At 45.4% G+C, this 12,927-nt stretch overlaps 3 protein-coding genes across 3 annotated transcripts; all 3 read left to right on the top strand.

Moving 5' to 3' along the window:
- The first annotated feature begins 1,375 nt into the window (after positions 1-1,375).
- lancl1 (LanC antibiotic synthetase component C-like 1 (bacterial)) lies at positions 1,376-4,130 on the top strand. The gene is made up of 10 exons (XM_037245798.1): positions 1,376-1,585; positions 1,679-1,774; positions 1,847-1,964; positions 2,264-2,474; positions 2,600-2,747; positions 2,829-2,975; positions 3,042-3,224; positions 3,363-3,539; positions 3,620-3,692; positions 3,798-4,130. Exons 2-10 carry the CDS (start codon positions 1,694-1,696, stop codon positions 3,872-3,874), a joined length of 1,215 nt encoding a protein of 404 aa, XP_037101693.1. The 5' UTR covers positions 1,376-1,585; positions 1,679-1,693; the 3' UTR covers positions 3,875-4,130.
- Positions 4,131-5,292: 1,162 nt separating this feature from the next.
- Positions 5,293-7,363, top strand: mylz3 (myosin, light polypeptide 3, skeletal muscle). Its single transcript, XM_037245799.1, has 6 exons — positions 5,293-5,424; positions 5,636-5,663; positions 6,303-6,446; positions 6,511-6,681; positions 6,753-6,830; positions 6,912-7,363. The coding sequence occupies exons 1-6, from the start codon at positions 5,422-5,424 to the stop codon at positions 6,938-6,940; spliced, it is 453 nt and encodes a 150-aa protein (XP_037101694.1). The 5' UTR covers positions 5,293-5,421; the 3' UTR covers positions 6,941-7,363.
- Positions 7,364-8,210: 847 nt separating this feature from the next.
- On the top strand, positions 8,211-12,393 carry acadl (acyl-CoA dehydrogenase long chain). Its single transcript, XM_037245797.1, has 10 exons — positions 8,211-8,544; positions 9,230-9,538; positions 9,622-9,786; positions 10,823-10,889; positions 10,994-11,158; positions 11,218-11,319; positions 11,386-11,499; positions 11,566-11,693; positions 11,766-11,852; positions 11,977-12,393. The coding sequence occupies exons 1-10, from the start codon at positions 8,456-8,458 to the stop codon at positions 12,068-12,070; spliced, it is 1,320 nt and encodes a 439-aa protein (XP_037101692.1). The 5' UTR covers positions 8,211-8,455; the 3' UTR covers positions 12,071-12,393.
- The last annotated feature ends 534 nt before the right edge of the window (positions 12,394-12,927 follow it).

The following is a 12,927-nucleotide window of genomic DNA, read 5'->3' as shown; positions in this document are numbered from 1 at the left end:
TCATGCGTGTGGCACAAACTCAGACACGAACGTGGCAATTCAACATTCCTCTGCAACAATAGGCTATCATTTCTTAACTCTATTGGTCTCAGTGAGTTTCAAAAACTCAAGTTGAAGAATTTCAAAGCGACGTGCTCGCGTCCTTTCATTTTTTTTGTCGGTGGCCCTCTGAGAAATAAGTTTGGATGCCCCTGCAATTGAGCAAATGAAGGATGCAGCGAGTCAGACTCCGACTTTGAGGTGTGTTTTTTTGTTTTTTTTTAATTGCAAAGGGAGTCAGTGAATCTGCTGGAGGCTACAGCTTGACAGTTGAGTTGGGTCAGTCTTGTATTTTGAAAGTGTGTGCTGCCCATGCTAATATCGAGGATGTGGCATCCATGCAAGATTGAGAGCGATATTATTTTGTGGCCTTGAACATTTCATTAGTCGTCATAGAAACACCGCAAGTTGTAGCCTGAGAGTCCGCAAGTAAGAACTGATGATCAATATCGCCGCCAATTGATTTTCTTACCCTGATGATGGTTTTCCCACTGGCCTAGTAAGTCTCTCAGCTCCATAGTGAAAAGCTTTAATCAAGCCTGAAGGTCCTTTGCTGAATATTGTCACAGTCTTGGCCTCATTTCCATGGCCTGTCTCTCAAGGCAAGGTAAAACCGTCCCAGGGTACACGAAGGGAGCCTCAATACACATGACCACCACCTTCGTCCACTCGATTGATATGGAAATGACAGGTGGGAATGGGGAAAAACAGAGGTAAACACAAAAGCAAAAGACTGACCATGATGACTCGAGCAAATCTGGTGCTGGTCAAACTGCTGGCTTTGTTTGCATTTTTTAAATACAAGGTTGCATAGTCATCAGGAGAATTTTATGCACTCGGCTCCAAAATAATTTGTGTACCTTTCGACTGAACCACTGATTTCAAAGTTTTTACACTAAGTTGCATCCCCCAAAAAATACTAAGCTCAACGGACCACCATTAAAGTAGTGCCTTATACATTTGAAGTTATTTTGTTTGTTCTTTGTTGGTTATTGTTCTTACTGTTGTAGTTTATTTCCAAACAAAACGAATACACTCGATAACACTTTTATAGTCAATACAAAGTGTGCTGGTTTATTTTTACGTTTAATTGGCCTGTATACAGTATCACATTTAAGTGCTAAACTGCAGTGTATTTTTTGAATGAAATGGGGAAAAAGTCAAATCATTTATAATCTTCATTCTAATTCCTGAAGGTGGAAATAATCGACACTCATCAATTAATCAATATCACTGTCAAAAACGGGGCCTCAAAATCCCATTTTGCTTAGAGTGGACAACCGTCACGTGTAGTCCTTCTTCCCTACCACATGGGGGCAGCAGAGTTCCATTGTGCTCCAATCTACTCTGGGTTCCGTAGACAAGGAAGATCGGACATAAACATAAACATTTCCTGATACACCGTGGTATCAAATAAATTTTCTGTGCAAGTACAGTATATCGATTGCGTTGAAAATATTGAATCGCTTTAATTTCTTCTTAAAACCGAGTTATTGTGCATGTTTTACGTTTCTTAGCGTGGCGCTTTTGCGGCATTAGCGTGTAGGTGGGTGTGTTTTCTCATCGCTATATTTAGCCACGGTCCCAATTTTTCTTTCTACAGAATCATACGCTATTATATCTTTATTTTTTTTTGAAGCATATTGAAAGAGAAATGGACACGAGAGCCTTGAAGAATCCCTATCCTGACTATACCCCAGAGCACACGCAGTCGCTTTTTGACTCCCATGGCAAGGTAAGCTGCGGGAATATTTCCATTTGTGTCTGTTTTTAATGAAGATACTCACACGTGTCGTGCATTTTGTAGTTGACGTCTGCGTTTGCTAAGCGCTTAAGCAGCAAGATCGACGAGCTTTTGGCTGTCATGGAGAACGGGCTCAAGGCTGCCGACCCAAAAGATTGCACCACTTACACAGGATGGGCAGGTACAGTGACGTCACAAAGTGGGAATTGATCAGGCCTTAATAATAGTACTCATATATCCATATGTAAAATAATATTACTAATTAATTTGCGCCTCCCTCCCATTTTTGATTTTCAAACACAAAAATCTAAAGTAATCCAGTCCAACCAATGGTTGAGAACAATAAGTAGATGTCTTAAATAGCTGTACGGAGAAGACGCAAGACTCAGCAGCCACTTCTAAACGCCAAGCGGGTACTTCACATCAAAATGCACATTCATTAAGGCTGGTTGTCTATTTGGTGGTTATTTCTTTGTTCAGGCATTGCATTGCTCTACCTGCACATCCACCGTATCTTCAAACAACCAGCATTCCTCCAGAAGGCGCTGGAACACATCAGCCGCAGTCTGAAGTACCTGACTCGCCGCCATGATGTCACTTTCCTTTGTGGTGACGCGGGGCCGCTAGCTGTGGCGGCTGTCATCTACCACCAACTGCAAATGCCAGGAGAGGCCGACGAATGCATCAGCAGGTCAGCCTTGCTGAAAACCAACTGAAAAGCAAATTCAGAAAAATCAATAATGCTGATTGAATTATGCGTTGTATGTTGTTTGATTTTGGAATCGAAACACAAGGCATCATGTTTGTGTCTCGCAGGCTGCTGCAGTATCACGAGACAGTTATGAAAGGTTCCGGCGGGTTGCCTGACGAGCTCCTCTACGGTCGGGTGGGTTACCTCTATTCTCTCGTCTTTGTCAACCAGCAGCTCGGTACGGACAGAATTCCCTTGCAGCACATCCGGCAGGTGACAAATGATCATCATTCTCTTTGATTGGCTCTTTTTCTTCCAGTCGTCACTGATTAGCAATTTCATGTTCTCCGTTAGATCAGTGAGGCCATCCTGGCATCAGGCGAGCGCCTCAGTAAGAAGTGTCGTGTCCAGGATCAAAGCCCCCTGATGTACGAGTGGTACAATGAACGATATGTCGGCGCCGCCCACGGATTGGCCGGCATCTATTACTTCCTCATGCAGGTAACAGAAGCGTCAACATAGCCAGAGAGCCCCCGTTTGACGCTTACCTTCTCTCACCCGGGTCAGGCTGGGTTTGTCGCGGCTGAGGAGAACGTTGGCAGGATGGTCAAACCCAGCGTGGACTATGTCCGCCATCTCAAGTTCCCCTCTGGGAACTACCCTCCCTGTATCGGAGATGATCGTGACCTGCTGGTGCACTGGTGTCACGGATCCCCGGGCGTCATCTACATGCTCCTGCAGGCGCATAAGGTGAGTTGTATCGCAAATGACACCTTTCTGGAGGTACTTTTCTGGATGTTTGAGATGAGGTGAACAGCAAATATGAAAAATAGCATCCGTATTCTATCGCCATCTGGTGGCCGTTAGCTTCATGAGTCAACGTTCCAGGTGTTTGGTGAGTCTCCGTACCTGGAGGATGCCCTGCAGTGTGGCGAGGTTGTGTGGCGCTGGGGATTGCTGAAGAAAGGCTACGGCTTGTGTCACGGCGCGGCAGGCAATGCGTACACCTTCCTGGCTCTGTACCGTCACACGCAGGACCCCAAGCACCTTTACCGAGCCTGCATGGTTTGTGCACGAAAATGATGGAGACACAGACTGAGCTGCGTACTTTGCTGGATATTCTGGACTGAGATGTTGTCGTTCAGTTTGCAGATTGGTGTATGAACTATGGCTCACATGGCTGCAGGACACCAGATACCCCCTTCTCACTTTTTGAAGGTATTTCACTCCGCGACAAAAGGTCGTAGAACCAGTTAAACTCAAGGCAAGACTATAAATTTGAGTCGCCTCCTTCGCTTTACCAGCTTGTGTCACTTCCTGCAGGCATGGCAGGTACCATCTACTTTTTGGCCGACCTCCTGCAGCCAACGCAAGCACGGTTCCCAGCCTTCGAGGTTTGATTGATTTGCCCCCCCCCCCCCCCCCCACACAACCTCAAGCCAACAGGTTGATGTCCAACAAGACCAGATGTGTCATTGCAACTCACTTTCCTTCCATTAAAAAAATCACCTCATCATAGTCCAAACAAAAATTATATATTGCTCTTTATTATTTTTGGGGCTAACAGTTTGGGTGGACTAACCATTTAGTATTCATGCTGTCATAAATGGATCCTTTGCACTGTCTGAGTAATAAATAAGTGATTTCTCACAGCAACGTTTGTTGTTCTTGTGCAGCGGCACAAATTACCACAAGGGGGCAGCAACGGTCCCCATTGCAAGAACTCATTTGCACTATTCAGGTTATGCTAATTTGATAGTTAAATTTAGTTGACAAATGGGATGGTGAAATTTTAGATAATAAGGACCGCGTCAACTCTTAGGTCAGAGAGTGAAAGCACTTTCATCCAAGATACTTCTCAGCGATTGGATCAAGTCTTATATGTGGCTTGTCCAGTGCAACATATACAGTCTGGCTCCACAGCACTCCTTTCCAAATAAGGCTCACACTTTAGACACCCCAAACGCCACAGCGCGACACAATGCCACCGCTCTTTTTTTAATCCTTGGGCCTTCTCCGTGACACACGGGTTGGAGGGGTTCGTGGGCGAGAGGCCGTGCTGGAGAAGCAAGAGGAGAGTTTGCCCCCTCCATCCAAGAAACCAAACACCTCAGGCAGGAAGGGTTAAAAATAGCGCTCATCTGTGCAGGGGTGTGTCCTAACTGGGTTCACCCTTTCATACAAACACGCTGATCTTTAGGTCACTCATGTATGTTGCACGTCCCATGGCGATGCATCACATGGTGACTACGTGTTTTGTTTTCCCACTCAACCACGCGACAGGGCCTTTAATCTGATTTTAAAGAATGTGAAAAAGATTGCCGACATCACCCACAGCGGCAAACGGGTTGCTTGTCAGCACCATGGAGAGCGCTGACGGCGGCGACGGAAACCGCCGCCAGCCGCTCGACTCGATTATTACCGCTGCGCGAACACGTTGGCCGTATCATTCCGACTAAATGATGTGAACGTAAGCTTAAACCGGAATCATCAGTGTGGTTGTAATTCACTGTAAGAAGAGGAGCCATTTATCTCCTGGAGGTTAATAAAAGGTGTAAATGATCTCGCCGGGCCTTGTGAAGAGGCTCACTCGGCTGCACAGGTTTCATAAATTTCCCCCCCGTTTGCTTCTTTGAAAGGAGATAAATGTAAGTCAAGATTTTTGTAATTTCAAAAGTGCTTTCCAATATTAAGGCTCAACGTCTTGAGCCTAAAAATAGCCCCGCCCCCTTCTGCTACGGCGGCCTGGCGGCGGCGCTCACCTCTCTGTTTGCCCTAAGAAAGTTAAAGATGTCCCAGCGTGTCATCCGAGGCGCCTCATTAGCATGTGTGACATCACGCGCCCGGAATACATAAGAGAGCCCTCCAACCAAGGCTCTGGACCACTCTGTCTCGGGACTTTGGCCTCTTTTTTGCTTTCCTTCTCCTGCATCTCCAGCTCTCCAACATGGTGTGTAACTCACGTGTGTGGTGAATCTTTTCCATGCAGTTCGTGTTGGATGCGTTTTTGCAAAAAGAAATTGAACATTTCTTGATTATGGTGTGGATGTATAAAATGTCATTTTGAATCGTTGTCAGTGATTCATGTACAGTTTGTTTTATTAAGTGAACATCAAGTGCTATTTGTGTTCTTATTTTTTCTGTGTGAATTTCTATCGCAGACTGAGTTCACAGCGGATCAAATTGAGGGTAAGTGAAAAAGATTGTCCATTAATTAAATGACGTCCTTTGTTGTTCATGAGTTGGCGGATGTCACGCTCCCCATTAACGGTCATCTGCTCCAGTTGCCATGGGAATGTTAGTTATGTCTATTTCGGGGGCCGACCCGGCCGCTCCCCTGCGAGCCACTGTTAACACCCCGGGTCAAGGTTTCGCATCCTGACTTGATGAGCAAGGTCACCTTACAGTCAGGAATCCAAATTGTGATCCTCGCCGCCGGTTTTATTTCATAATGTGATGAGCGGAGATTAGATGGCTGCTTTTTTTGTGGCCTTAGATTTAGCTACTGACACCTTGAAATCTACCGTCAGCCTTTTAAGTCGGCATGTCTCTATATGGCAACAGTTGAGGAGGGGGGGGTATCGGTTTGCACCCCCCCCCCCCCCCTCGGGTAGCTATGGCTTAGTGCCGTCGTGTGTGCTACAGCTGTCGCGACCCTTGCTAGTTGCAAAATAACATGAAAGCGTCACCCATCTCCACGGTCCAAAATAGATCACCTCCGCTTCCTCTTAGCCAGCGAGCATAGTGCCACATAGCTGCAAACATTTTTTTTTTTTTAATTGGAAGCCCAGCGGGTGTAAAAACATCCTCATGTTCTCTCCTGCTCAGACTTCAAGGAGGCCTTCGGTCTCTTCGACAGAATTGGTGACAACCAGGTGGCCTACAACCAGGTGCCCGACATCATGCGCGCTCTGGGCCAGAACCCTACCAACAAGGACGTCGCCAAGATCTTGGGCAACCCCTCCGCAGAAGGTAAAAGCTCGGTGGCGGACTAACGGCCGTGCGTCGTGCTTACCGCTTGTGCCGTCACCCTCAGAAATGGCCAACAAGAGGATCAACTTCGACGCCTTCCTGCCCATGCTGAAACAGGCGGACGCTCTGCCCAAGGGCACCTACGACGACTACGTTGAGGGTCTGCGCGTCTTCGACAAGGAGGGCAACGGCACCGTCATGGGTGCTGAGCTGCGCATCGTCCTGTCCACCCTGGGTGAGTCCCGCCTCGAGCCAACGCAAAGACACGGGAACGCGTTTGTGACGAGCGCCGCTGTCGGTCAACAGGAGAGAAGATGAACGAAACCGAGATCGATGCCCTCATGGCCGGCCAGGAGGATGAGAACGGCAGTGTGCACTATGAGGGTAGGTTTCTCGCGACGACACGGCGCGGACGTCGTCGTCGTCTTCCTCGGGCTCATGCTGGTCTCCTTGTTTGATTGGCAGCTTTCGTCAAGCACATCATGTCTGTGTAAAGAGCGCGCAGCAGGAGCGTGTTCAGGACATCGCACAAGACCAACAAGAAAAGACAAGGACTTTGTTCAAGGGATGTCGAAGAGAAGCCCACTTGTTTTGTTTTTCTTTACCGTTTCGACCCTCCTCTCTCGGGACATCCCCTTTCCATTGTAGACCACATCATTCGCATCCCACCGGGGGCGCGTCTCCACTCGCCGCATGAGGTGAGGAAACGGGGGAGAAGGGGTGACCGCTCATCAAGTGAGGGTCCATCCCTCCCTTCTCACCGCCACCTCATTCAGTCCAACCATCACTGGCCCAGTAGTGCTAAAGGTCCTGGGGAAAAGCAGTGGAGTGAGCGCCAAAGTCTCCCACCTCCCTGAAGGCCGTTATTTATTTTTATTCTGTTCACTGCAGAATAAATTTTTCCAAAGTACATCCCAGCTCAGGCTGTTTTTCTTCTTTCATTCACTCTTCCAGAGCTACAAATAAACTGGTTATCTTAATGCAGTCAATTCATATTTGACAGATTTAACGGTTCAAAGCCTTTTGGTTGCATACAAATTCTCGTAATATTTTAAGATTATTACAATTGACAATTGGAATTTTTGGGACTTTTTTGCTTTAACAAGAATTGGGGTAGTTGACACCCTTGATTTGCTTTTGCGGGCAGATTTAACTTTTAAAGTTACTGTTGAAAGCCTTTTGGTTACATAACAATTCTCTTAATATTTTAAGATTATTACAATTGACAATTAGAATTTTTGGTATATTTTTGGTTTAACAACAATTGTGGTAGTTGACACCCTTGATTTGCTTTTGCGGGCCATGTGCAGCGACGTGGTGGGACGGATCCGGCCCCCGGGCCTCGAGTTTGACAACTATGGGGCACTACTGGTACTCTGGCTCATTCTGGTGGGTTATGTATGAGAATCACAGAATTATACACCCATCTGTCCATTTACAACACAAATACAATAAAATATGATGATGAAAATATCTTTTAAATTCACAGAAACATCAAATTAAGTTTTATATTGAACGGGAAAGTCTGTAGCGTCTCGACTCTTAAGTACACTTTCAAAAAAACGTATTTATGAGTAAGTGTTGTACAATTTTTATGTGCAATCATTTTAATTCAATCATTTGTTAAGTGCAAACAAGGATGTTTTTATGGTAAGTCGAACAACCTTTAACACGAAGAGAAAACGAGAAAAACCGTCAAGAGATGCAATGCCAAGTTGAGACCGGTAGAGGGCAGAGTTGAATTTAGAACCCAAGATCTGTACTCGTTTATCAGAAGAAGAAAATGGCCGTCAGCGTCGACGCGGAGGTGTATAACAGTCCCGCTAAGTTGTGTTTTACCTCCGAGATGTGGTCAAACTAGTGTTTATTTTTATTTTTATTTCATTTTTGGTTGCAATAGAGGCGAAAGCAAGAAAAAAAGGGAGAAAAAATAATTTGTAAGACAGCTTTACTGTCATTTATGATTTGATTTGTTTTCAACTTGATCGTCTAACGTTAATTTTTCGACGATGTTTGTCAGAAATACATTCAAACTATTTGGTTGTGACTTTAAACGAATCTCCCTGTCAGGACAGATTCTGCCGTCGGCTGCAGCAAGGTAAAGTTGACATTTTTTCCCCGTTTCTTTCGACTTTTCAACTATGTCAACACAAAACTGCGCTTCCAGGTGTTCAACCTGTTACAGTACATTAGTTTTGTATCTTATCTTCATCCGCTGTTGTGTTTTTCTGTAGTTTTCTTTTACTTTGGTCGCAGCGACCTTTAACACACTTTTACGCAATACTTTCCGAGCACTTGAGCTATTATTTGGTCGACCTATGATTAAAAGTGATTTATTTTTTTAATTCAAAGTTAAGACCCCCTTTTTTTTTTTTTACACACTCACAAATGATGTGGATATAAAAATAAGATAAGAATTAGGTCAGACTTTAATAAAGCCTATATATAATGGACTAAAATAACAAAATTCTATGTAGCACTTAAAAATATTGTTGACTAGTATATACTGTTAACCACACTATATACTTTAATGTCCTCCTATATGGAGTATATGGGACATGGAAAAAAATATGTCTGGTAGCTTACTTGTACACTGACAAACCTGAATGGGTAGAAGATAAGTTACAAAACACTGCAAATAGAACATATACGGTGTTACCAGTCTATGCTGTCTGAAAAAAGCAAATTCATTTTGTTGAAACATATTCAAAAATAATCCTACAGAATTTGAGGATGTCTTGTGGAGCATTTAAGTTATTTCAATACTGGATTCTTTCATTCAGATTGCAGCACAATGATGCTCGAGAACCAACCCCCTCCTCTCGTCCGGAGACATCCAAAGCAAAGAACATGCTGGACATCGGGACTCGGCGCATTTTCAACGAGGACCATGACCTCTTTAGGCAGAGTGTGCGCCGCTTCTTCCAAGAGGAGGTCGTGCCACATCACAAGGAGTGGGAGAAAGCCGGCCAGGTGAGCAGGGAGGTGTGGGAAAAGGCCGGCGAGCAAGGCCTGCTGGGAGTTATGACACCAGAGGAGTGCGGCGGCATTGGCGGGGACCTGTTGTCAACTGCTGTCACGTGGGAGGAACAGTGAGAGGAACAAAACAAAAACAACATCTGATCAAAATGAAATGTGCTTTCTCATATGCCTTCTCTTTGTTTTCATTCACCAGAATGTACTCAAACTGTTCAGGACCAGGTTTTGCGCTTCACTCCGACATTGTCATGCCCTACATCATCAACTACGGCACCAAGGAGCAGATTGAACGCTTCATTCCCAAGATGACTGCCGGAAAATGCATTTGCGCCATTGCCATGACTGAACCCGGAGCGGGCAGGTTGGGACTCTTTTAGAATAGACCCGTTTGAACATTTGGTTTCGTCATTCTAGAGCAGGGGTGGGCAAACTACGGCCCGCGGGCCACATCCGGCCCACGGGACCGTTTAATCCGGCCCGCCAACCCTGAATTAATTGTATTATTAAACTTTTTTTTTGGTCATTTTGCCTGCAATGACTGCGTTTCCCCAGTAGATGGGGAACCGCTCGCCTGCGCATTTACTACCGGAAGCCGTGTCAGAAAGCTCGGTGCACACTCACAAGTGCGTGTACGTACGTACTCAGTAGTACGGACATGGCGCACTCGCGCTCTATTTGTATCAGTCCCGAATTTAGAGCGTGGGCTGTGACGACAGCATTCTTGTAATTCGCTCGCTGAGCTTTCAGATACAGTTTGACGCTAAAGCCACCCACAAACCTTCCCCTGGAATCCTTCCATTAAAATGAGTGGCCCGAAGAAAAGAAGTGAGTGCCGAATGTTAAAAGAGTGGCCAATTTGGCTCGACGTACGCGACGTGACGTTCAGCCACGTCAACCCGTCACAGATCGAGGTAAACGGATCTCTCCTAAGAGTTTGATGTGATCTCATAAGATAAACATTTTTCATTAATCTGACCTGCAGGCACTGAAGTGATGGAGACTGTTATTCATAATAATAGTGTCGTATTTTATGAGAATCACTGATAGCAGTTTTTTAGTGATTTTTTTTTTTTAATGCTGTTAATAAATGCATTTGTTTTCAAAAAACTTGTTTGGAATGTCCATGCTTTACTACCTACTAAAGGCCAAAATCTTTTATGCAATGACCTTTACAGGTCGCTTATATTACTTCACACAAACACTACGTCCATCTGCTCCTGGTTCGGCCCTCCGGTCCAAATTTAGAACCCAGTTCGGCCCGCGAGTCAAAAAGTTTGCCCACCCCTGTTCTAGAGGGAGCCTGCATATTATTTTTGGTACACGAAAAACACTTTCTCCGGCATAAACAATGCAAAATGGCTTGCTTGGTTTTAACAAGGGTTTCATGACCTTTTCAGCGACCTTCAAGGTGTGCGGACATACGCCAAGCGTGACGGCAGCGATTGGATCTTGAACGGCAACAAAGTAAGAAGAAGTACATTTTTCCTGATAAGACAGGCTGTGGAATTTGGGAAATCATTTCCATAAATATCCCCTTCACCTATTGGTTGACAAACTGCTTTCCGCAGGTGTTCATCACCAACGGCTGGATGGCTGACCTGGTGGTGGTGGTGGCCGTGACGGACCGCGAGGCCAAGACGGCCGCCCATGGCATCAGTCTCTTTCTTGTGGAGGATGGCATGAGTGGCTTCCACAAAGGGCGCAAGTTGGAAAAAATCGGCCTAAAGGCACAGGTACGCTCGCTTTTGGTGATGTTTGTTATCCTCGCGTTAACTCTCATCATCTTCCAAAGGACACGGCTGAACTTTTTTTTGAGGACGTGCGACTCCCGGCGGAAGCGCTGTTGGGCGGCCTCAACAAGGGTTTCTACTACTTGATGAACGAGCTGCCACAGGCAAGTGTGCGCTCCGTCTCCTCCCCCCCTCCCCCATCGGCTTCATCTAATGTGATCTGTGATCAGGAGCGTCTGGTGATCGCCGACATGGCCATCGCGAGCTGCGAGTTCATGTTTGAGGAAACCAGGAGCTACGTCCTGCAGAGGAAAGCATTCGGAAAGACGATCGCTCACCTGCAGGTGGGTGACGTGGCGTTTTTGGAATTTTAGGACAGCTTAAGTGACTTTGTTTAACATTCCGCACAGACCGTGCAGCACAACCTGGCCGAGCTAAAGACGGAAATCTGCGTGGGGCGCGCGTTCGTTGACAGCTGCCTCCAGCTCCACGTGGAGAAGCGGCTGGACCCCGCAACGGCTTCCATGGCCAAGTACTGGTGAGTGCGCTGGTCTCCTCTCATGTGTGTGGAGCGCCACTGTTGTGTACTCTTAGCGTTGTCTCCGTCCAGGGCGTCTGAGCTGCAGAACAAGGTGGCCACACGGTGCCTGCAGCTCCATGGTGGCTGGGGCTACATGTGGGAGTACCCCATTGCTAAGTAAGTGCTCGGTAGACCTCACGACACCTCCAGCGGCAATCGCCACTGAGCCCCGACAGCACGTGCAGGACGCTGGACAGCCCAAACCCCAGAAGCTTCCTGATTTGTGCCTTTGTCATTCCAGGGCGTTTGTGGATTCTCGCATTCAGCCCATCTACGGAGGAACGAATGAGATCATGAAAGAGCTCATCGCGCGGAGCATCGTCAGCCAGAAATGAGACCTGTTCAGGACTCAAGGTGTTTTTGTTTTTTATTGTGGTAACACACAAATGGAATCGGATACTATGACTGATGAATCTTCAGAAAGCAGAACAGTGCCTATTCTGTTTTTAAAACAAAATAATTGAGAAAAATATTTGTTGCTCATCTCGCCAATTCACAGTTGACAGGCAAACTCATTAAGTCAACTTGGACTTCTATACATTATTATTGTTTTACTTTATACAATGACATTTACTGTAAAGGCAGTTATGTTGAATAATATTGAATTAGTGTCTTCCATTTTGTTTTAATAAAATTCAATGGAAGTTCTGTAAAACAATCTGCAATGACGAATTTATTTTATTCATGATAGCTTAATTAAAATGCAGTATTTTTATACGAAGTAACCATTTTGTTCCATTTGTTTAAATAAAATTCAATTGAAGTTCTGTAAGACAAAATATAATTACTAGTTTATTTTTATCAATTCATTAAAATGCAGTCTATTTTTATACGACATGCCAACCACTAGTCACGGTGACGGTGCTGCCAAAGAACGCAAACCAAACGATTAATTTATCAATCAACTCAACACGCATATTTTCCAGCAGACTTGCAATTATTAATTCTACCACTAGGTGGCAGCAGAATCGCGGACAAACTCAAAAGACCAACCCTTCATTTCAAAATAAATATCGTAGCTCTTTTTGTGTTTTGTAGAGCAATAATGTTTTTGCCAATTGTGTTTTAATTGTAAATCACACATTTTTGCAAATGACATTGCCATCCAATCCCTGCGCTTTGCGTCTGCCCTCTTCACTGCTCTCACTCGCCCCCTTTCTCTTTTTTTTTTTTTTTTCTTTCTCAACCTTCC

Source organism: Syngnathus acus, chromosome 2, assembly GCF_901709675.1.
Source record: "Syngnathus acus chromosome 2, fSynAcu1.2, whole genome shotgun sequence".
In the NCBI taxonomy this organism is placed as follows: domain Eukaryota; kingdom Metazoa; phylum Chordata; class Actinopteri; order Syngnathiformes; family Syngnathidae; genus Syngnathus; species Syngnathus acus.
The sequence above is the reverse complement of the archived record's forward strand: the minus strand, read 5'-3'. Positions and strand labels throughout refer to the sequence as shown.

Coding starts and splice junctions, on each gene's coding strand:
- lancl1 (XM_037245798.1), top strand. CDS start 1,694: ATGGACACGAGAGCCTTGAAGAATCCCTATCCTGACTATACCCCAGAG. Junction 3,225..3,362: donor TGCTCCTGCAGGCGCATAAG/GTGAGTTGTATC, acceptor TCAACGTTCCAG/GTGTTTGGTGAGTCTCCGTA. Junction 3,540..3,619: donor ACCTTTACCGAGCCTGCATG/GTTTGTGCACGA, acceptor GTTGTCGTTCAG/TTTGCAGATTGGTGTATGAA.
- mylz3 (XM_037245799.1), top strand. Junction 6,447..6,510: donor GGGCAACCCCTCCGCAGAAG/GTAAAAGCTCGG, acceptor CGTCACCCTCAG/AAATGGCCAACAAGAGGATC. Junction 6,831..6,911: donor CGGCAGTGTGCACTATGAGG/GTAGGTTTCTCG, acceptor TTTGATTGGCAG/CTTTCGTCAAGCACATCATG.
- acadl (XM_037245797.1), top strand. CDS start 8,456: ATGTTTGTCAGAAATACATTCAAACTATTTGGTTGTGACTTTAAACGA. Junction 8,545..9,229: donor CTGCCGTCGGCTGCAGCAAG/GTAAAGTTGACA, acceptor TCTTTCATTCAG/ATTGCAGCACAATGATGCTC. Junction 11,320..11,385: donor TGATGAACGAGCTGCCACAG/GCAAGTGTGCGC, acceptor ATCTGTGATCAG/GAGCGTCTGGTGATCGCCGA.